The 13020-nt window shown below is 48.5% G+C and overlaps 1 protein-coding gene across 1 annotated transcript in view; it reads left to right on the forward strand.

The window, feature by feature from the left end:
• Positions 1 to 13020, forward strand: part of KLHL29 (kelch like family member 29) — a 189971-nt gene that overhangs the window by 51066 nt on the left and 125885 nt on the right. Inside the window, exon 2 of the mRNA XM_069097328.1 lies at positions 7619 to 7720. Coding sequence (XP_068953429.1) covers positions 7652 to 7720 — 69 coding nt within the window. The 5' untranslated portion in view covers positions 7619 to 7651. The remainder of the gene's footprint in view (positions 1 to 7618; positions 7721 to 13020) is intronic.

Here is a 13020-nt window from a genome sequence, read left to right on the forward strand (position 1 = left end):
CCTAGGGTGAGCTCACCCCATGCCAGACCCTGGAAGCTTTTCTCCTAAGGAAGACCCTGTTTGACTTCTCAGGGTCTCCCTTCATTCTGACTTCCTGTCCCAGTCCTTCAGAGAGAGCCACGGGATGGAGCTGGCCTCCCGAGAGCCCCGGGGCCTCAGGCTCCTGGCAATAGAGACATTGGCCCTCATGGGAGAAGGTGAAGGAGTAGAGAAGCAGGTCCCTGTGGTGGCAGAGCTGTCAAGAATGGTACAGCAAAGGGAGAAGTGGCCTAGGCAGGTGAGTGTGTCTGATACAGCTTCATAATAAGCTGTCATCAGCCAGGCTGAATTCCCATATCCCCAGCAGCGAATCCTCAGGCCCCTAGACAAGGAAGGGTCAAGCTGGCCTTGGCCAGGAGGCAGGGAGGAGAGACAGGCCAGGCAGCAGTGAGTCACAGGCAGAGCGCTGGTCTGGGAGGAGGAGCCCGGGGCCCAGCCATGCCTTTCATCCTGCCTGTTAGCAGGGTGGGATGGAAGTAGACGTGCCAGTGTTCCCGTTCACTTCCACGGCACTGGGCTGGGCTGCCAGCCGAGCTTCCAGAAAGAGCTGGCTGCCCGAGGACGGAGAGCGTCAGCTTGGCTGGTGCCGTCGCTCGGTTAGTAAGGATAAATAACAGACCATGGGCTCTGCCAGGTAGAGGAAAGCGCCCAGGTGGCTGTGGGGCAGCGGCAATGGCTTCTCCCGCCTCTGCCCGCAGTGGCCGGCGCTGGGGCCTTTGTTTCCCTCCTCACAAACGGGAGGGATCCAGACGCCTCCTCCCAAGAGCTGTTCATGTAGCTGATGGATAAACCTTCTGTGAACATTTATTTTTCTTTGTCAAAATGTTGGCCAGGCTTCTGTGAACTCGGGGTGGCTGTTATTGATGGCTGATGTGTTTCTCCCCTTCCGTTTAAGAGCAGTGAGCATCGTAGGAGGTTATAGGGCCGCCTCAGCCTCGGGCCAAGAATGTCACTTCCCGCAAGGGGAGGGGTCCTGGCTGCTGGCCCAGCATGCCCATCTCCACTCTGCATCTCTGCTTTTAAGCAAACAAATCCAACTTCCTTTTTCTCAGTTGACATAAGCAATGTTGTTTATTTGGCTCCTGGAGGCGTGGGATATCATCTCTGTGTCCCATAATTGAAGACTGGAGTGCGAAACACCAGCCAGGTCTGTGACACAAATAGACAGTGGGTCTCCGATCCTGTGTCAGTCACACCTCCTGCAGCCAGCTCTCTGGGGCCTCTCTCCTGGAAAAGCTGATGATCCCTCTTACCAAGCCCCGTCTGGGAAGCACTGGCTGTTGCTGACCACTCTTTGACCTCCCTGCTACCCTCTGATGGAGAGCTGGTGGGAGGCTGGGTCTCAAAGGTCAGCATCTGCCTTCAGAAAGTCCCTGCCACCCCACTGGGGGAGGCCAGAGGCCTCCCACACGCCCACAGAGGCTGGTCAGAGCCATCATTCATGTGGACCATCCAACTCATCTTTGAAAATTAAGCTGTACCCCCATGAAGAGGAGAAGGTAGGGCTGAGGGAAGCCTGTTCCTTGGCCAAGAGCTTGGGTCTGGCCCCATCCTCTGTAGTATATGTCCCTCCATTTTCCTGGTACCTAGCTCTGGGCCTTCCTTCCATAGTCAGGGCCAATGAAAGGGACTGGAAATCAATGCTCCTCCAAGGAGGGGGAGATTGTTGTGGTCTTGGGGTGGTCAGGGAAAGCTTCCCAGAAGGGGAGGGATGAGCCTGAGATCTAAACAAAAGGCCAAGCCTGAGAGAGAAGAGGAAGCTTTTCCAAACAGGATGTAGAAGGACCCTGAGAGTCCCCGGGACATCTGGCGTCACATCTGGTCTGACAAGGGCTGGAGACTGGCTGAGGGTCCCGAGGAAACAAGTCCAGCAAGTCAGGAGGGCTTTCATCCCCTTTTTGGGGAGCTTTGCCCCAGTGGGGCTCTTTAAACTTGTCATTTTTAATCTTTTCTTTTTAAATTTTGAGTTTCAAATTCTCTCCCTCCCACCCCATCCCATACCCACCGGGAAGGCAATCAGTATAAAATCAATTATACATGTGAAATCACGCACAGTACATTTCCGTATCAGCCATATTGCAAAAGTAAATAGATAACCAAAAGGCAAGAGAAACAAAAAGTGAGAAAACGACACCCCAGCTTGCACTCAGAACTCACCAGCTCTTTCTGGAAGTGGAGAGCATTTTGCAACGTGTCCTTCAAATTGTCTTGGATCCCTGTATCGAAAACCCAGTCTTCACAGTTGATCAGCATTACAGTGTTGCTGTTACTGTGCACAGCGATCTGCTGGGTCTCACTTCACTTTGCACCAGTTCATAGAGGTCTTGTCATGTTTTTTTCTGGAACCACCTCCCTTGTCATCTCTTACAGCACACTAGTATTCCGCCACAATCATGGCACAACTTATTCAGCCGGCTGATGGCCATCCCCTGGCTTTCCAGTTCTTTGTCACCACAAAAGGATCTGCTTAATTATTGTTGTGCAGACAGTCTCTTTTTCCTCTTTCTTTGATCTCTTTGGAGTACAGACATATTAGTGATATGACTGGGTCAAAGAGTGTGCATAGTTTGAGTGGGCCTTTGGTCATGGCTCCAAATTGTTCTCCAGAATGGTTGGACCAGTTCACTATTCCATCAGCAATTCATTAGTAAATTTATTTTCCTCATTTGTCAGGATTTGTCATTTTTGTTAGGTATCAGGTGTCATCTCAGAGTTGTTTTAATTTGCTTTTCTCTAATTAATAGTGATTTAGTGCATTTTATATGACTGTAGATAACTTTGATTTCTTCTTCTGAAAACTGCCTGTTCATTTCCTTTGACCATTTATCATTTGAGAAATCACTTTTATTTTTTATAAATTTGACTCAGTTCGGTATATATTTGAGAAAGGAGGCCTTTATCAGAGAAACTTGCCGTAAAAAATTGATATTACTTCATTGTCTATAGTACCTTTTAGCATAACGTAGTTTCCCTTATTATCTCTTTTAATTAGATCTGTTTTTGCCTTTGTTTTATCTGAGATCATGACTACTACCCCTGCCTTTTTTACTTCAGCTAAAGTATATTAGATTATGCTCTATCCCTTTATTCTAAATCTGTGTATATGTCTTTCTATTTCAAATGTTTCTCTTGTAAACAACATATTGTTGGATTCTGGTTTCTAATCCATTCTGCTATATGCTTCCATATACGGGTGAGCTCATCACGTTCACCATTATGATTACTGTATATTTATCTCCATCCTATTTTTCTCCAGTTTAAGCTGCTTTGTCTCTTTTCATCGTGTCCCTTCTCAAAAGTCTATTTTGCTCTTAGCCACTGCCTCCCTTAACCATCTTCCCCTTCTATTGTCTCCTTCCCTTCCTATTTCCCTATTGGTCAAGATATATTTGTGTATACAAGTGATTGTGGATATAAGCACTTACCTCTTTGAATCAATTCCACTGAGACTGAGGGCCAAGCATTGCCCACTCACTACCTTTACCATCTTCCCTTTCACTGTAAAAGCTCTTCCTTGCATACCTCTTTTATGTAAGAAAATTGTCTCCATTCTGCCTCTTCCTCCCTTCTCCCAGTGCATCCCTCTTTCTCACCCCTTCATTATTTTTTGGAGATCATTCCAACATAATTAACTCACCTCTAAGTCCTCTGTCGGTATATACTCCTTCTAACTGCCCTAATAATGATAAAGTTCTTAGGAGTTACAAGTATTATTTTCCCATATAGGAATATAAGCAGTTTAACTTTATTGAGTCCCTTAGGATTACTCTTTCATATTTTCCTTTTTATGATTCTCCTGAGTCTTGTGTTTGAATGTCAAATTTTTTATTCAGCTCTGGTCTTTTCATCAGGAATTCTTGAAAGTTCTCAATGTCATTAAATGTCCATTTTTTCCCCTGAAGAATTATACTCAGTTTTGTGGGGTACGTTTTTCTTTGTTGTAATCCTAGCTCCTTTGCCTTACATAGTATCACATTCCACACCCTCCACTCCTTTATAATTTCTTGAAATATGATATCCGGGCTATTTTTTAGCATAACTCTCAGGTAGTCTAATAAATTTTAAATCATCTCTCTTTAATCTATTGTCAGTTATTTTTCCAATGAAATAGTTCACATTTTCTTCTGTTTTTTTTTTTTAATCTTCTGACTTTCTTTTATTGTTTCTTGATGTTTTGCGGAGTTATTAGTTTCTACTTGCCCTGTTCCAGTTTTTAAGGAATTTTTTTTTTCAGTGAGCTTTTGTACCTCTTTTATTCCTTTGGCCAGTTCTGCTTTTTTAAGAAGTTCTTTTCAGTGAATTTTTGTGCCTCTTTTACCATTAGGTCAATTCTGTTTTTTAATGTGTTATTTTCTTCACTATTTTTGTACCTCTTTTGCCAAGCTATTAATTCTTTTTTTCATAATTTTCTTGCATCACTCATTTCTTTTCTTAAGTTTTCATCTACCACTCTTTTTTTTTTTTGCCCTTTTTGGAGGGCAACTGGGGTTAAGGAACTTGCCCACCACGGTTACACGGCTAGTTCCTTTGTGTGGGTGTTAAGCATCTGAGGCCAGAACCAAACTTGGGTCCTCCTGACTGTGAGGCCAGTGCTTTACTCACTGCACCACCTAGCCACCCCTCATCTACTGCTCTCAATGCTTTCTTTAAATCTTTCAGGAATTCTTGTTTGTTTCGAGTCCAATTAGGATTTTTCTTTGAGACACTGATTATACATGTTTTCCACATTCTTATCTTCTTCTGAGTTTGTGCCTTGGTCTTCCCTGCCACCATAGCAGCTTTTTATGGCCAAGTTCTTTTGTTGTGTTGGTTTGCTCATTTTTCCAGCATATTGCTTGACTTTGAACTTTATGTTAAAATTGGGCTTTGCTCACTTGCGGGAGGCACTGTCCCAAGCTTCAGGCTTTTTTGTGCTGCTGCTTCCAGAGCTAGCCTTGGCAGTCTGCAAGATTTCAGTGCTTTGAAGGTGTGTTCAGGGAGAGGTGTGGGCTCTGCTCTCCTGGGCTTTACCCAGGAAGGATCCCTGCTGCTCTGTAGCCATAAGCATGAGTGTTCCTCTTGGCCCTGGAACTACGACCCAGAGCTATATGTGGGCAATAGAGGTGCCAATCAGTGCCAGCTGCACCCAGTGCCAGAAAAGGGTCCCCTGTAATCTCTCTCTGACTAGTAGTCCAGCCCCCTTACCATCTCTGGGCTGAGAGACGGTGAGGTGCTAATGCTGCTGCTTCTGCCATTGTGAGCTGCTTTCACCCCAATCTCACAGATCTCTCCAGCTGACTTCCTGAGTTTTCCTAAGCCAGAAAAATGTCTCACCCTGATCTTTTCTTGGCTCTGTCACTCCAAAATTTTATTTGAGGCATTATTTTAAAGTTGTTTGGAGGGGAACGTCGAGAGAATTCAGCTAGGTTATCTCTGATCTGCCATCTTGGCTCCCATACCAATGTGTTTTTTTAAAAAAAACCTTTAGAATGCAGGCTTTTTTATTTAGAATTCCATTTCTGGCCACTTGAAACTGGGAATGTCCCCCACAGCCTGACTGTATTGAGGGTTGGGGAGATGGCATTACTGCTGGAAACAGCCTTTTGTTTTGTAGCCTTTATCACGGTCTTTGGTTTGGGCATGTTTTGGTCAGGGCTAGGATTGTGCTCATTGGATGGAGAAGGCATTGGTCAAGTCACATGGATGAGGAATCCAGCAGCTGCAGCAGCAGCAAAGTTCTACTGAGTACCTAAGGTCTGCAGCCGGGAGGAGGGAGAGAGGGAGGGAGAGAAGAAGGAAGGAAGGAAGGAAGGAAGGAAGGAAGGAAGGAAGGAAGGAAGGAAGGAAGGAAGGAAGGAAGGAAGGAAGGAAGGAAGGAAGGAGGGAAGGAGGGAGGGAGGGAGGGAGGAAAAGGAGGGAAGGAAGATAGACTTACTGCTTCATGTGATTTCCCAACCCAGTCTCACTCTTGGGATCAAACGTGGGGTTCAGCTGAGAACTCAAAGATTTTGACAGACAGTGTTGCCTAGTGGATCGAGTGCTAGAGCTGAATCATCCCCCCGACACTTATTAGCTGTATGACCCTGGGCAAGTGTTCTGAGCCTCAGTTTTCCCATCTGTAAAATGGTAATAATAAGGCAGTCCTAGCTCATCTTTGACTTTTTTCACTTCTGCTATCAATTTGGGCCATGTCCCTGAAGCCTCCATTGCACTGATCAGGTCAGACTCGATGTGTGACATCCTCTCAGCAGAGTGGGATCTCCCTGACAATCATTCTCTCCCAGTACTATCATTATCACCACCACAACCCAGCTGTGCACACCGCAGGTACCCAGTGAGTGTTGATGGGGGTCTATGTTTTCCCAGAAGCCCCTCTCTCTGAGCTGCCATCCATCAGGGCACAGAGAGCACCGGAGAACAAGAGCCAGACACTTCCCTCCCTCCCCCTGACCCAGGAAGATGGGGAGAGGAGCTACTTCAGCCACTGCCTGGCCAAAGGAGGTTGTACAACTGGGAGTGTCATTGGGTTTTGTCTGTGTGGAAGTGAGTTCTTAATCATGCAGAGGACGGTGTCCTGGTATGACAAATGTTATTGCTCCTGCTACCATGTGTAACGCGACTCTTGGGGCAGCCCCTCTGTGTCTGTCAGGAGATGCTGAAAAGGGCCCATAGGAGGCTGTCACCTCACTGGAGGGGTGATCATTACTGTCAGGTTGTCATCATGGCCTTCCTGGGCTGCCCAGAACTCCAGAAAGCCGGGGTGGCTGGGGGGAAGGGAAATCAATGGATAATGATACGTTCTGTTTAAAAGTCGATTGATCCCCAGATGAGGGCGGCTACACGCGTGGGCAGCAGGGGTAGCCATTTCCTCTCATGGGCACGGCTTTCCCATCTATTATGCCGGAGAGGGAAAATCGGTACAGAGCTGCCTTCCTGTAACCAGTCGCTCTCACCACTGGGCATTGGCTCTGTATTTTTAAGTCACTCATCTCCTAGGAGTCCCTTCTCTGCCTCCTCAAGGTCTTCTCAGACATGTTGTGGAGAGGTAATGATCAGCTTGTGTAATGATAGATCCAGACAACAATACGGCAGTGTACCTCTAGAGCTGCCTGCAGTGTCTGACTGAACATGTCTGCTCTCCTCAGCCCTCTCCTCCTCCTCCTCTCTTCCTCTCCATCTCTCCTCCTCCTCTTCACATCTCTTCTCTTTTTCCTTTTTCTCCTCTTCTCTTCTCTGGTCCTCATGCCATCCCTGCCGGAGTCCTCTCCTTTGAGGGGGGCATACAGATGACCCCACTGTTCTCTCTCCCACCCAGCCTGGAGAAGTCAGCAGCCTTTGGACTGAGAAGAAAAGGGGCATCTCTCCTAAAAGGCAAGGATAGCTCCCTTCCTTCTTCCCCTCAGAGATCCTTTGTGTAGGGAAAAGTGAGGCTGAGTGCCACAGTGGGCAAAGCCTGGGCTCCCGTGTTGGCTCAGCTCCTGATAACCTGATGGCCCCCCACTTGCAGCTGGTCCCTGCCAGTTCTGATGCACCAGGCCCCTTCGGCCCTTTTGCAGGAAGTGGACAGTGTCTGATTCCTTGTCTGCTTTCTCTCTCCCAGACTGGCTTCTCAGAGGCTCTCATCCTGAAGTGAATGCTGGCCACTGGACTGAGAGGCAGTTTTCTGGACGCTGATCTCAAATTTGTCGACACGAACCCAGTGGTAAGTCAGCTCTGTTTAACTGGCTCCATTTGCCTGATGAGTCAGCTGGTCTGAAGCTCTGTCTGCAGAAGCTCTTCTTGGCCATTGGCCTTGAGCAGAAATCATCTGCCTCCCGTGGGCAAAGGGACGAGCCATGCTCTCATCCCAAACGTCATTGTAAACGTTATGTCCTTCCTAGAGCAGGCTAAAGGGCCCCAGGCACACACAAGCACATCCAGGAACACCCCTACCTGTGCCTGCACCAGCATCTGTGTGCAAGCCGTCACACACACACATGCACACACACACATGCACACACACACACACTCAACACACACAATCCAGGAACACCCCTACCTGTGCCTGCACCAGCATCTGTGTGCAAGCTGTCACATACACACATGCACACACACACACACATCCAGGAACACCCCTACCTGTGCCTGCACCAGCATGTGTGTGCGAGCTGTCACACACACACACGTGCATACACACACGCACACACACACACTCAACATACACATGCACATCCAGGAACACAGCTACCTGTGCCTGCACCAGCATGTGTGTGCAAGCCCTCACACACACACACTCAACACACAGACACATCCAGGAACACCCCTACCTGTGCCTGCACCAGCAAGTGTGGGCAAGCCCTCACACACACGCACACTCACACACACTCACACACACACATGCACATCCAGGAACACCCCTACCTGTGCCCACACCAGAATGCGTGTGCAAGCCCTCACACATACACATACACACACACACACACACACACACACACACACACTCTTGACCAACTCTGCATCTTAGAGCTGATGGGGCCATTTTGTACAAGTCATCCAGACTGGGAAATGTTATCTCCAGGGCATCCTTCCTTCTCTGGGAGATTTTAATAGATCCTAAACATACTTTGTGGCTGAGCCGAGAGCACACCTTATGGTCCCAAGGTAGACCTGGGGCCCAAGAGGCCTTGGTTTTGTTTTGTGATGAAATGAAAACAGCCGCCACTGGAGCTGGCTCCTCTCTGTCTGTCCAGACTCTAACCTCATCGAGGGCAGGACCCTGCCCCCCCCCCACAAATTATCACCCAGAGCCTAGCCCTCAGCCACAAACTGAGCTTCACAACCTGGATGATTTATTTTTGGGTGAAAAAAGTGAGGAGGGGCCATGTGGGGACACCACCATTGACAAAGCAAGCCCTTTTCTCCCATTGTCTCTGAAGTCCATCTGGGTGTTTGTGAGGGTTTGGACGAACCCATGTCAGAGTGAAGGGGCAGTTGGTGAGGGAGGATCCCCCTGGACCCGGGAGTCTCTGCTATCCGCCGTCCTCCCCGTCCGGAGCCATGGGGCTCAGGCAGCCCGTCCTCATTGCTACCTTTCATTACCATTGTTCAGCGGTGTTTTGTATGGTTTGGGTCCCTCCTGCCTGGGTGGCAGCTCCTTCAGCCCCGGCCAGCAATGGTAGGCAGAAGGGTCCCCCTGTTAGCTTTCCACAAGAACAGATCAGGCAGCCATGACTATTTTCTTACTGAGAGGTGCACTTAGCCTTCCATGATCCCATCTGAGGGCTCTGGGGAGATGGGGTCCTTGGGTGGAAATGCAGTATATTGGGAGGTGAGGCCCCCTCCTCTATCCCTCAGAGCGGGGAGCTCTTTTGGAGGATTGGAGAGCACATGCCTGATGGCAAGCCAATGGGAATTAGGAGGATGGAGAGTCACAGATGCCTGTGCCCAGAGGACCGCATTCAGCCAAGTCACTGATGTTGTCACTGCAGGCTCCCCAAGATCCTCGAGAGGGGCCCTGGCTGGGGAGGGGGGAGAAGGAAGTCAGGAAAGAGTCCGCTCACCAACAGTCCATTGGCCGGCATCTGTCAGTCCCCGCCCCAAGCTGAGGGGGCATTGACATATAGGCAGGCTGGCTTTGCTCTCTCTTGGGCTGTTCAGTGAACTGCAGTGTCCTCATCTCTTGGGAAAGGGGGTCTCCACTTGCAGGCCACAGTGCAGTGTCTTCCTCTCTCTCCCATCTCCCCCACCCTTCTTGGGGCAGGGAGAGCCTGCAGCTCTGCCTGCACAGGCATCTGTGACTCCCCACCCTCCTGCTGCCTATTGATTCATCATCAGGCACACATTCTCCAGCCCTCCAAGAGGGCTTCCCTCTTGCCCCTGGCAGCTCTCCCTCTGAGGGGTAGAGGAGGCCCCCTCCCCTTCCAGGACTCTGCCATTGCCCTGGGCCTAGGACTTATCCTGCTGCTGTTGTGAAGACACGGTTCCTTCTCTCTCCAAACCCTCGGCCCAATTCCCAGGGGTCTTGTGGGTAAATGCTGTTACATTTCTGGTTCAGAAGCCAAGCTTGAAACCAGTATGTGAGCCTTGTGGCCTTGTGGGGCCACTGGCATTACCAGCTCTCCCAGGAAGGAGGAGGAGGAGGGCCAGCCAGCTGCTTTAATATACCATTCCACCATTGGCATAAGGGAATAGAGGAGCAGAGAATGGAATGAGACCCCCAGATGCCAAGCCCAGCCAAGCCCCCTGTGCTTCTGAGCATTAGGCAGAGGAGTGGAAGCCCCCAGTCTGGCAGGGCAGAGGAATGGACACTGAGGCCTCGCCCTTGAGCCTCAGAAGATAGCCAAACTCAAGCCCTGCCCCGAGTTAGCTAGGAGAGACCACGTATCTATGGTTCAGGTGTCGTCATGGGCTCCACAGGAGCTGGTCAGACCCTTGTGCACTGTGGGTAACCTTGAGGGAAGTCCAGGCCCCCTTCCCAGAGAGAGAGGCTGGAGGAGGAGGAGAAGGACCCCCATCCCTAGCCCAGCACTGAGGGACGGGCTCCTTCTGGGGTGCCTAGGACTGGGCTTTACTCATAGCTGGTCAGTTAGGTGTTAGAGATGAGGGGCAGACAGTACTTCATCAGAGGCTTTAGAACCGTTTGGACAATCAGAGGTCAGAACAGAAGAATTCATTCATTAATAGATCAATAGCAACTTGGGAGGGAGGTCTCCAGTGGGGAGCCCCAGAGATCTGTCGGTATTGATAGCAGTCTCATCGGTCACACGCTGACTGGTGGTGGTCTGATTGTCACACGTGAAGAGATGGGAGGGGTGGTGCTAGGGACATGTGGCTTTGACAAGGCCCCGGCCAAAGCGGGGGAGACAGGAAGTTGGCATTCCTGTTGGATAGCCACGTGATCTCGTCTGCTCTGGGCCCAAGTGGGGCTCATGTGCGACCCCAGCCTCTATGCTGGTCAGCTGTCAGCCCACACTCTTGTGCCTGACCAGGTCATCCATGCTCAGGACACAGCTGGGTTCACATGTGCAGCCTCGTGCTTTTCCAGGGCCCTTGGAGAGCTCAGTGCCTGGATGCAGCAGACAGGCTTCAGGATGTGGGGTTGTTTTTAGTAACCTGTTTATTCCTTGTGGTTGTCAACTAGGAGCATTTTTCTATGTAAAGCAGAATGCAGTTGGAACTGGGAGTTTCCATATGTAGAATAAAAAAAGCCCAGGTGGGTCCTGCCTGTCTGGGGTTGGCCTCCAGCCTCCTTCTAGTCTCCTCAAGTCATTTTAAATTAACATCATAATTTTTAGGCTGTGGATAGAGCTCTGGGCCTGGTGTTAGGGAGAGCCAAGCTCAGATGTGGCCTCAGACACTCCCCAGCTGTGTGACCCTGGCCAAGTCACTTAACCTCTGTTTGCCTCAGTATCCTCATCTGTAAAATGGGGATAATAGCCCCTACCTGCCAGGGTGGTTGTGAGAGTCAACTAAGATGATTGTTGCAAAACAATTAGCACAAAGTTTGGTACCTGGTGGGTGGTCTATAAATACTAGCTGTTATCACCATCATCATCATCATCATCATCGTCATCATCATCGTGAGACTTACAGTTGGGGAGATGCAAATTTGAATCTTGCCTCAAGTACTAGATGTGTGACCCTGGGCAAGTCACTTCACCCTGTTTGTCTCCGTTTTCTCATCTGTAAAATGAGCAGGAGTAGTAAATGGCAAGCCTGTCCAGTATCTTTGCCAAGAAAAACCCCAAAAGGTCATCAAGAGTCAGACACAACATGACTGAACAACCCCAATAGACAGAGTCTTTGGCTTCACTGAACACTGGGTTCATTTGCTTCTGAATCATTTGCCCCTGGGGACCTCTGATCTACTCTTTTACATTTTAACAGCAGCAAATAATTTTTATAATTACCACTTTGTAGCATAGTTTGAGACCTGATGCCCAGCTTCCTTCCTTCCTTCCTTCCTTCCTTCCTTCCTTCCTTCCTTCCTTCCTTCCTTCCTTCCTTACTTACTTACTTACTTACTTCCCCCTCATTTCCATTGAGATGCTTAACCATTTGTTCTTCTAGATGAATTTCATTATTATGTGTCCCGCTATTTAAAGTAACCCTTCAGTGCTTTGGCTGGCATGGTGCTGAATAAGGAAATTAATTTAGGTAATATGTCATTTTTGTATTAACACCACCCAACCATGAACAATTAATATCTCTTCACTTTTTTGTCTTTATTTCTGCCAAAAGTGTTTTGCAGTTGTATTTGTATAATTCCTGAGTCTGTCTTAGCAGGTCGATTCTCGAGAATTTTGTATCTTCTATAGTTGATTTCAGTGGAATTTCCCTACTAGGTTTGTTATGTATAGGCAGGTTGATGATTGGCGTGGCTTCCTTTTTTGTCCCGCTCCTTTTGCTTAAGTTGCCGTTTCAGTTGATTTTAGTTAAATCTTCAGTGCTCTTTAAGCAGACCAGAATATCTTCAACAACAAGTAATATTTTTTCCTCTGTTTATTGTCTCGGTTTCTTTCGTTTTTCATGCTCCTACCATGACAATCTAGCATTTTCTGTGACGACACCAGACAAGAGTGGTGACAATGGACATCCTTGCTTTACCCCTGATCTTACTGGAAAGGCCTATAAGGTTTCTCCATTGCACATAATTCTGGCTCTTGAGTTTAGACAGATACAGTTATCATTTTAAAAGAAAGATCAGTTTATTCCTATGCTTTCTCATGTGTGTGTTTCACTGAAATTATTTTGTCAGAAGTTTTTCCTGGACTGTTGCCATAGCCTCCTGGTTGGTCTCCCTGCCCTTTTCCCACTGGTCTATTCAGCTGCCAAAACGATCTTCTAAAGTGCAGTTCTGCCCACGTCACTCCCCTAGTCAGTAATCTCCAGTGGCTCCTATTCCCTTCAGGATGAAATATAAAATCCACTAAGTGGCATTTCAAGCCCCTCTGGCTGCTTCGCACCCTCCCTGTACCCCCCTCCTACCCTATGACCTGGAGACTGACTTCCTCAAACACATAA

Source organism: Petaurus breviceps, unplaced genomic scaffold (assembly GCF_028583685.1).
Source record: "Petaurus breviceps papuanus isolate PSGF00001 unplaced genomic scaffold, PetGlider_PUasm1.0 356, whole genome shotgun sequence".
Classification (NCBI taxonomy): domain Eukaryota; kingdom Metazoa; phylum Chordata; class Mammalia; order Diprotodontia; family Petauridae; genus Petaurus; species Petaurus breviceps.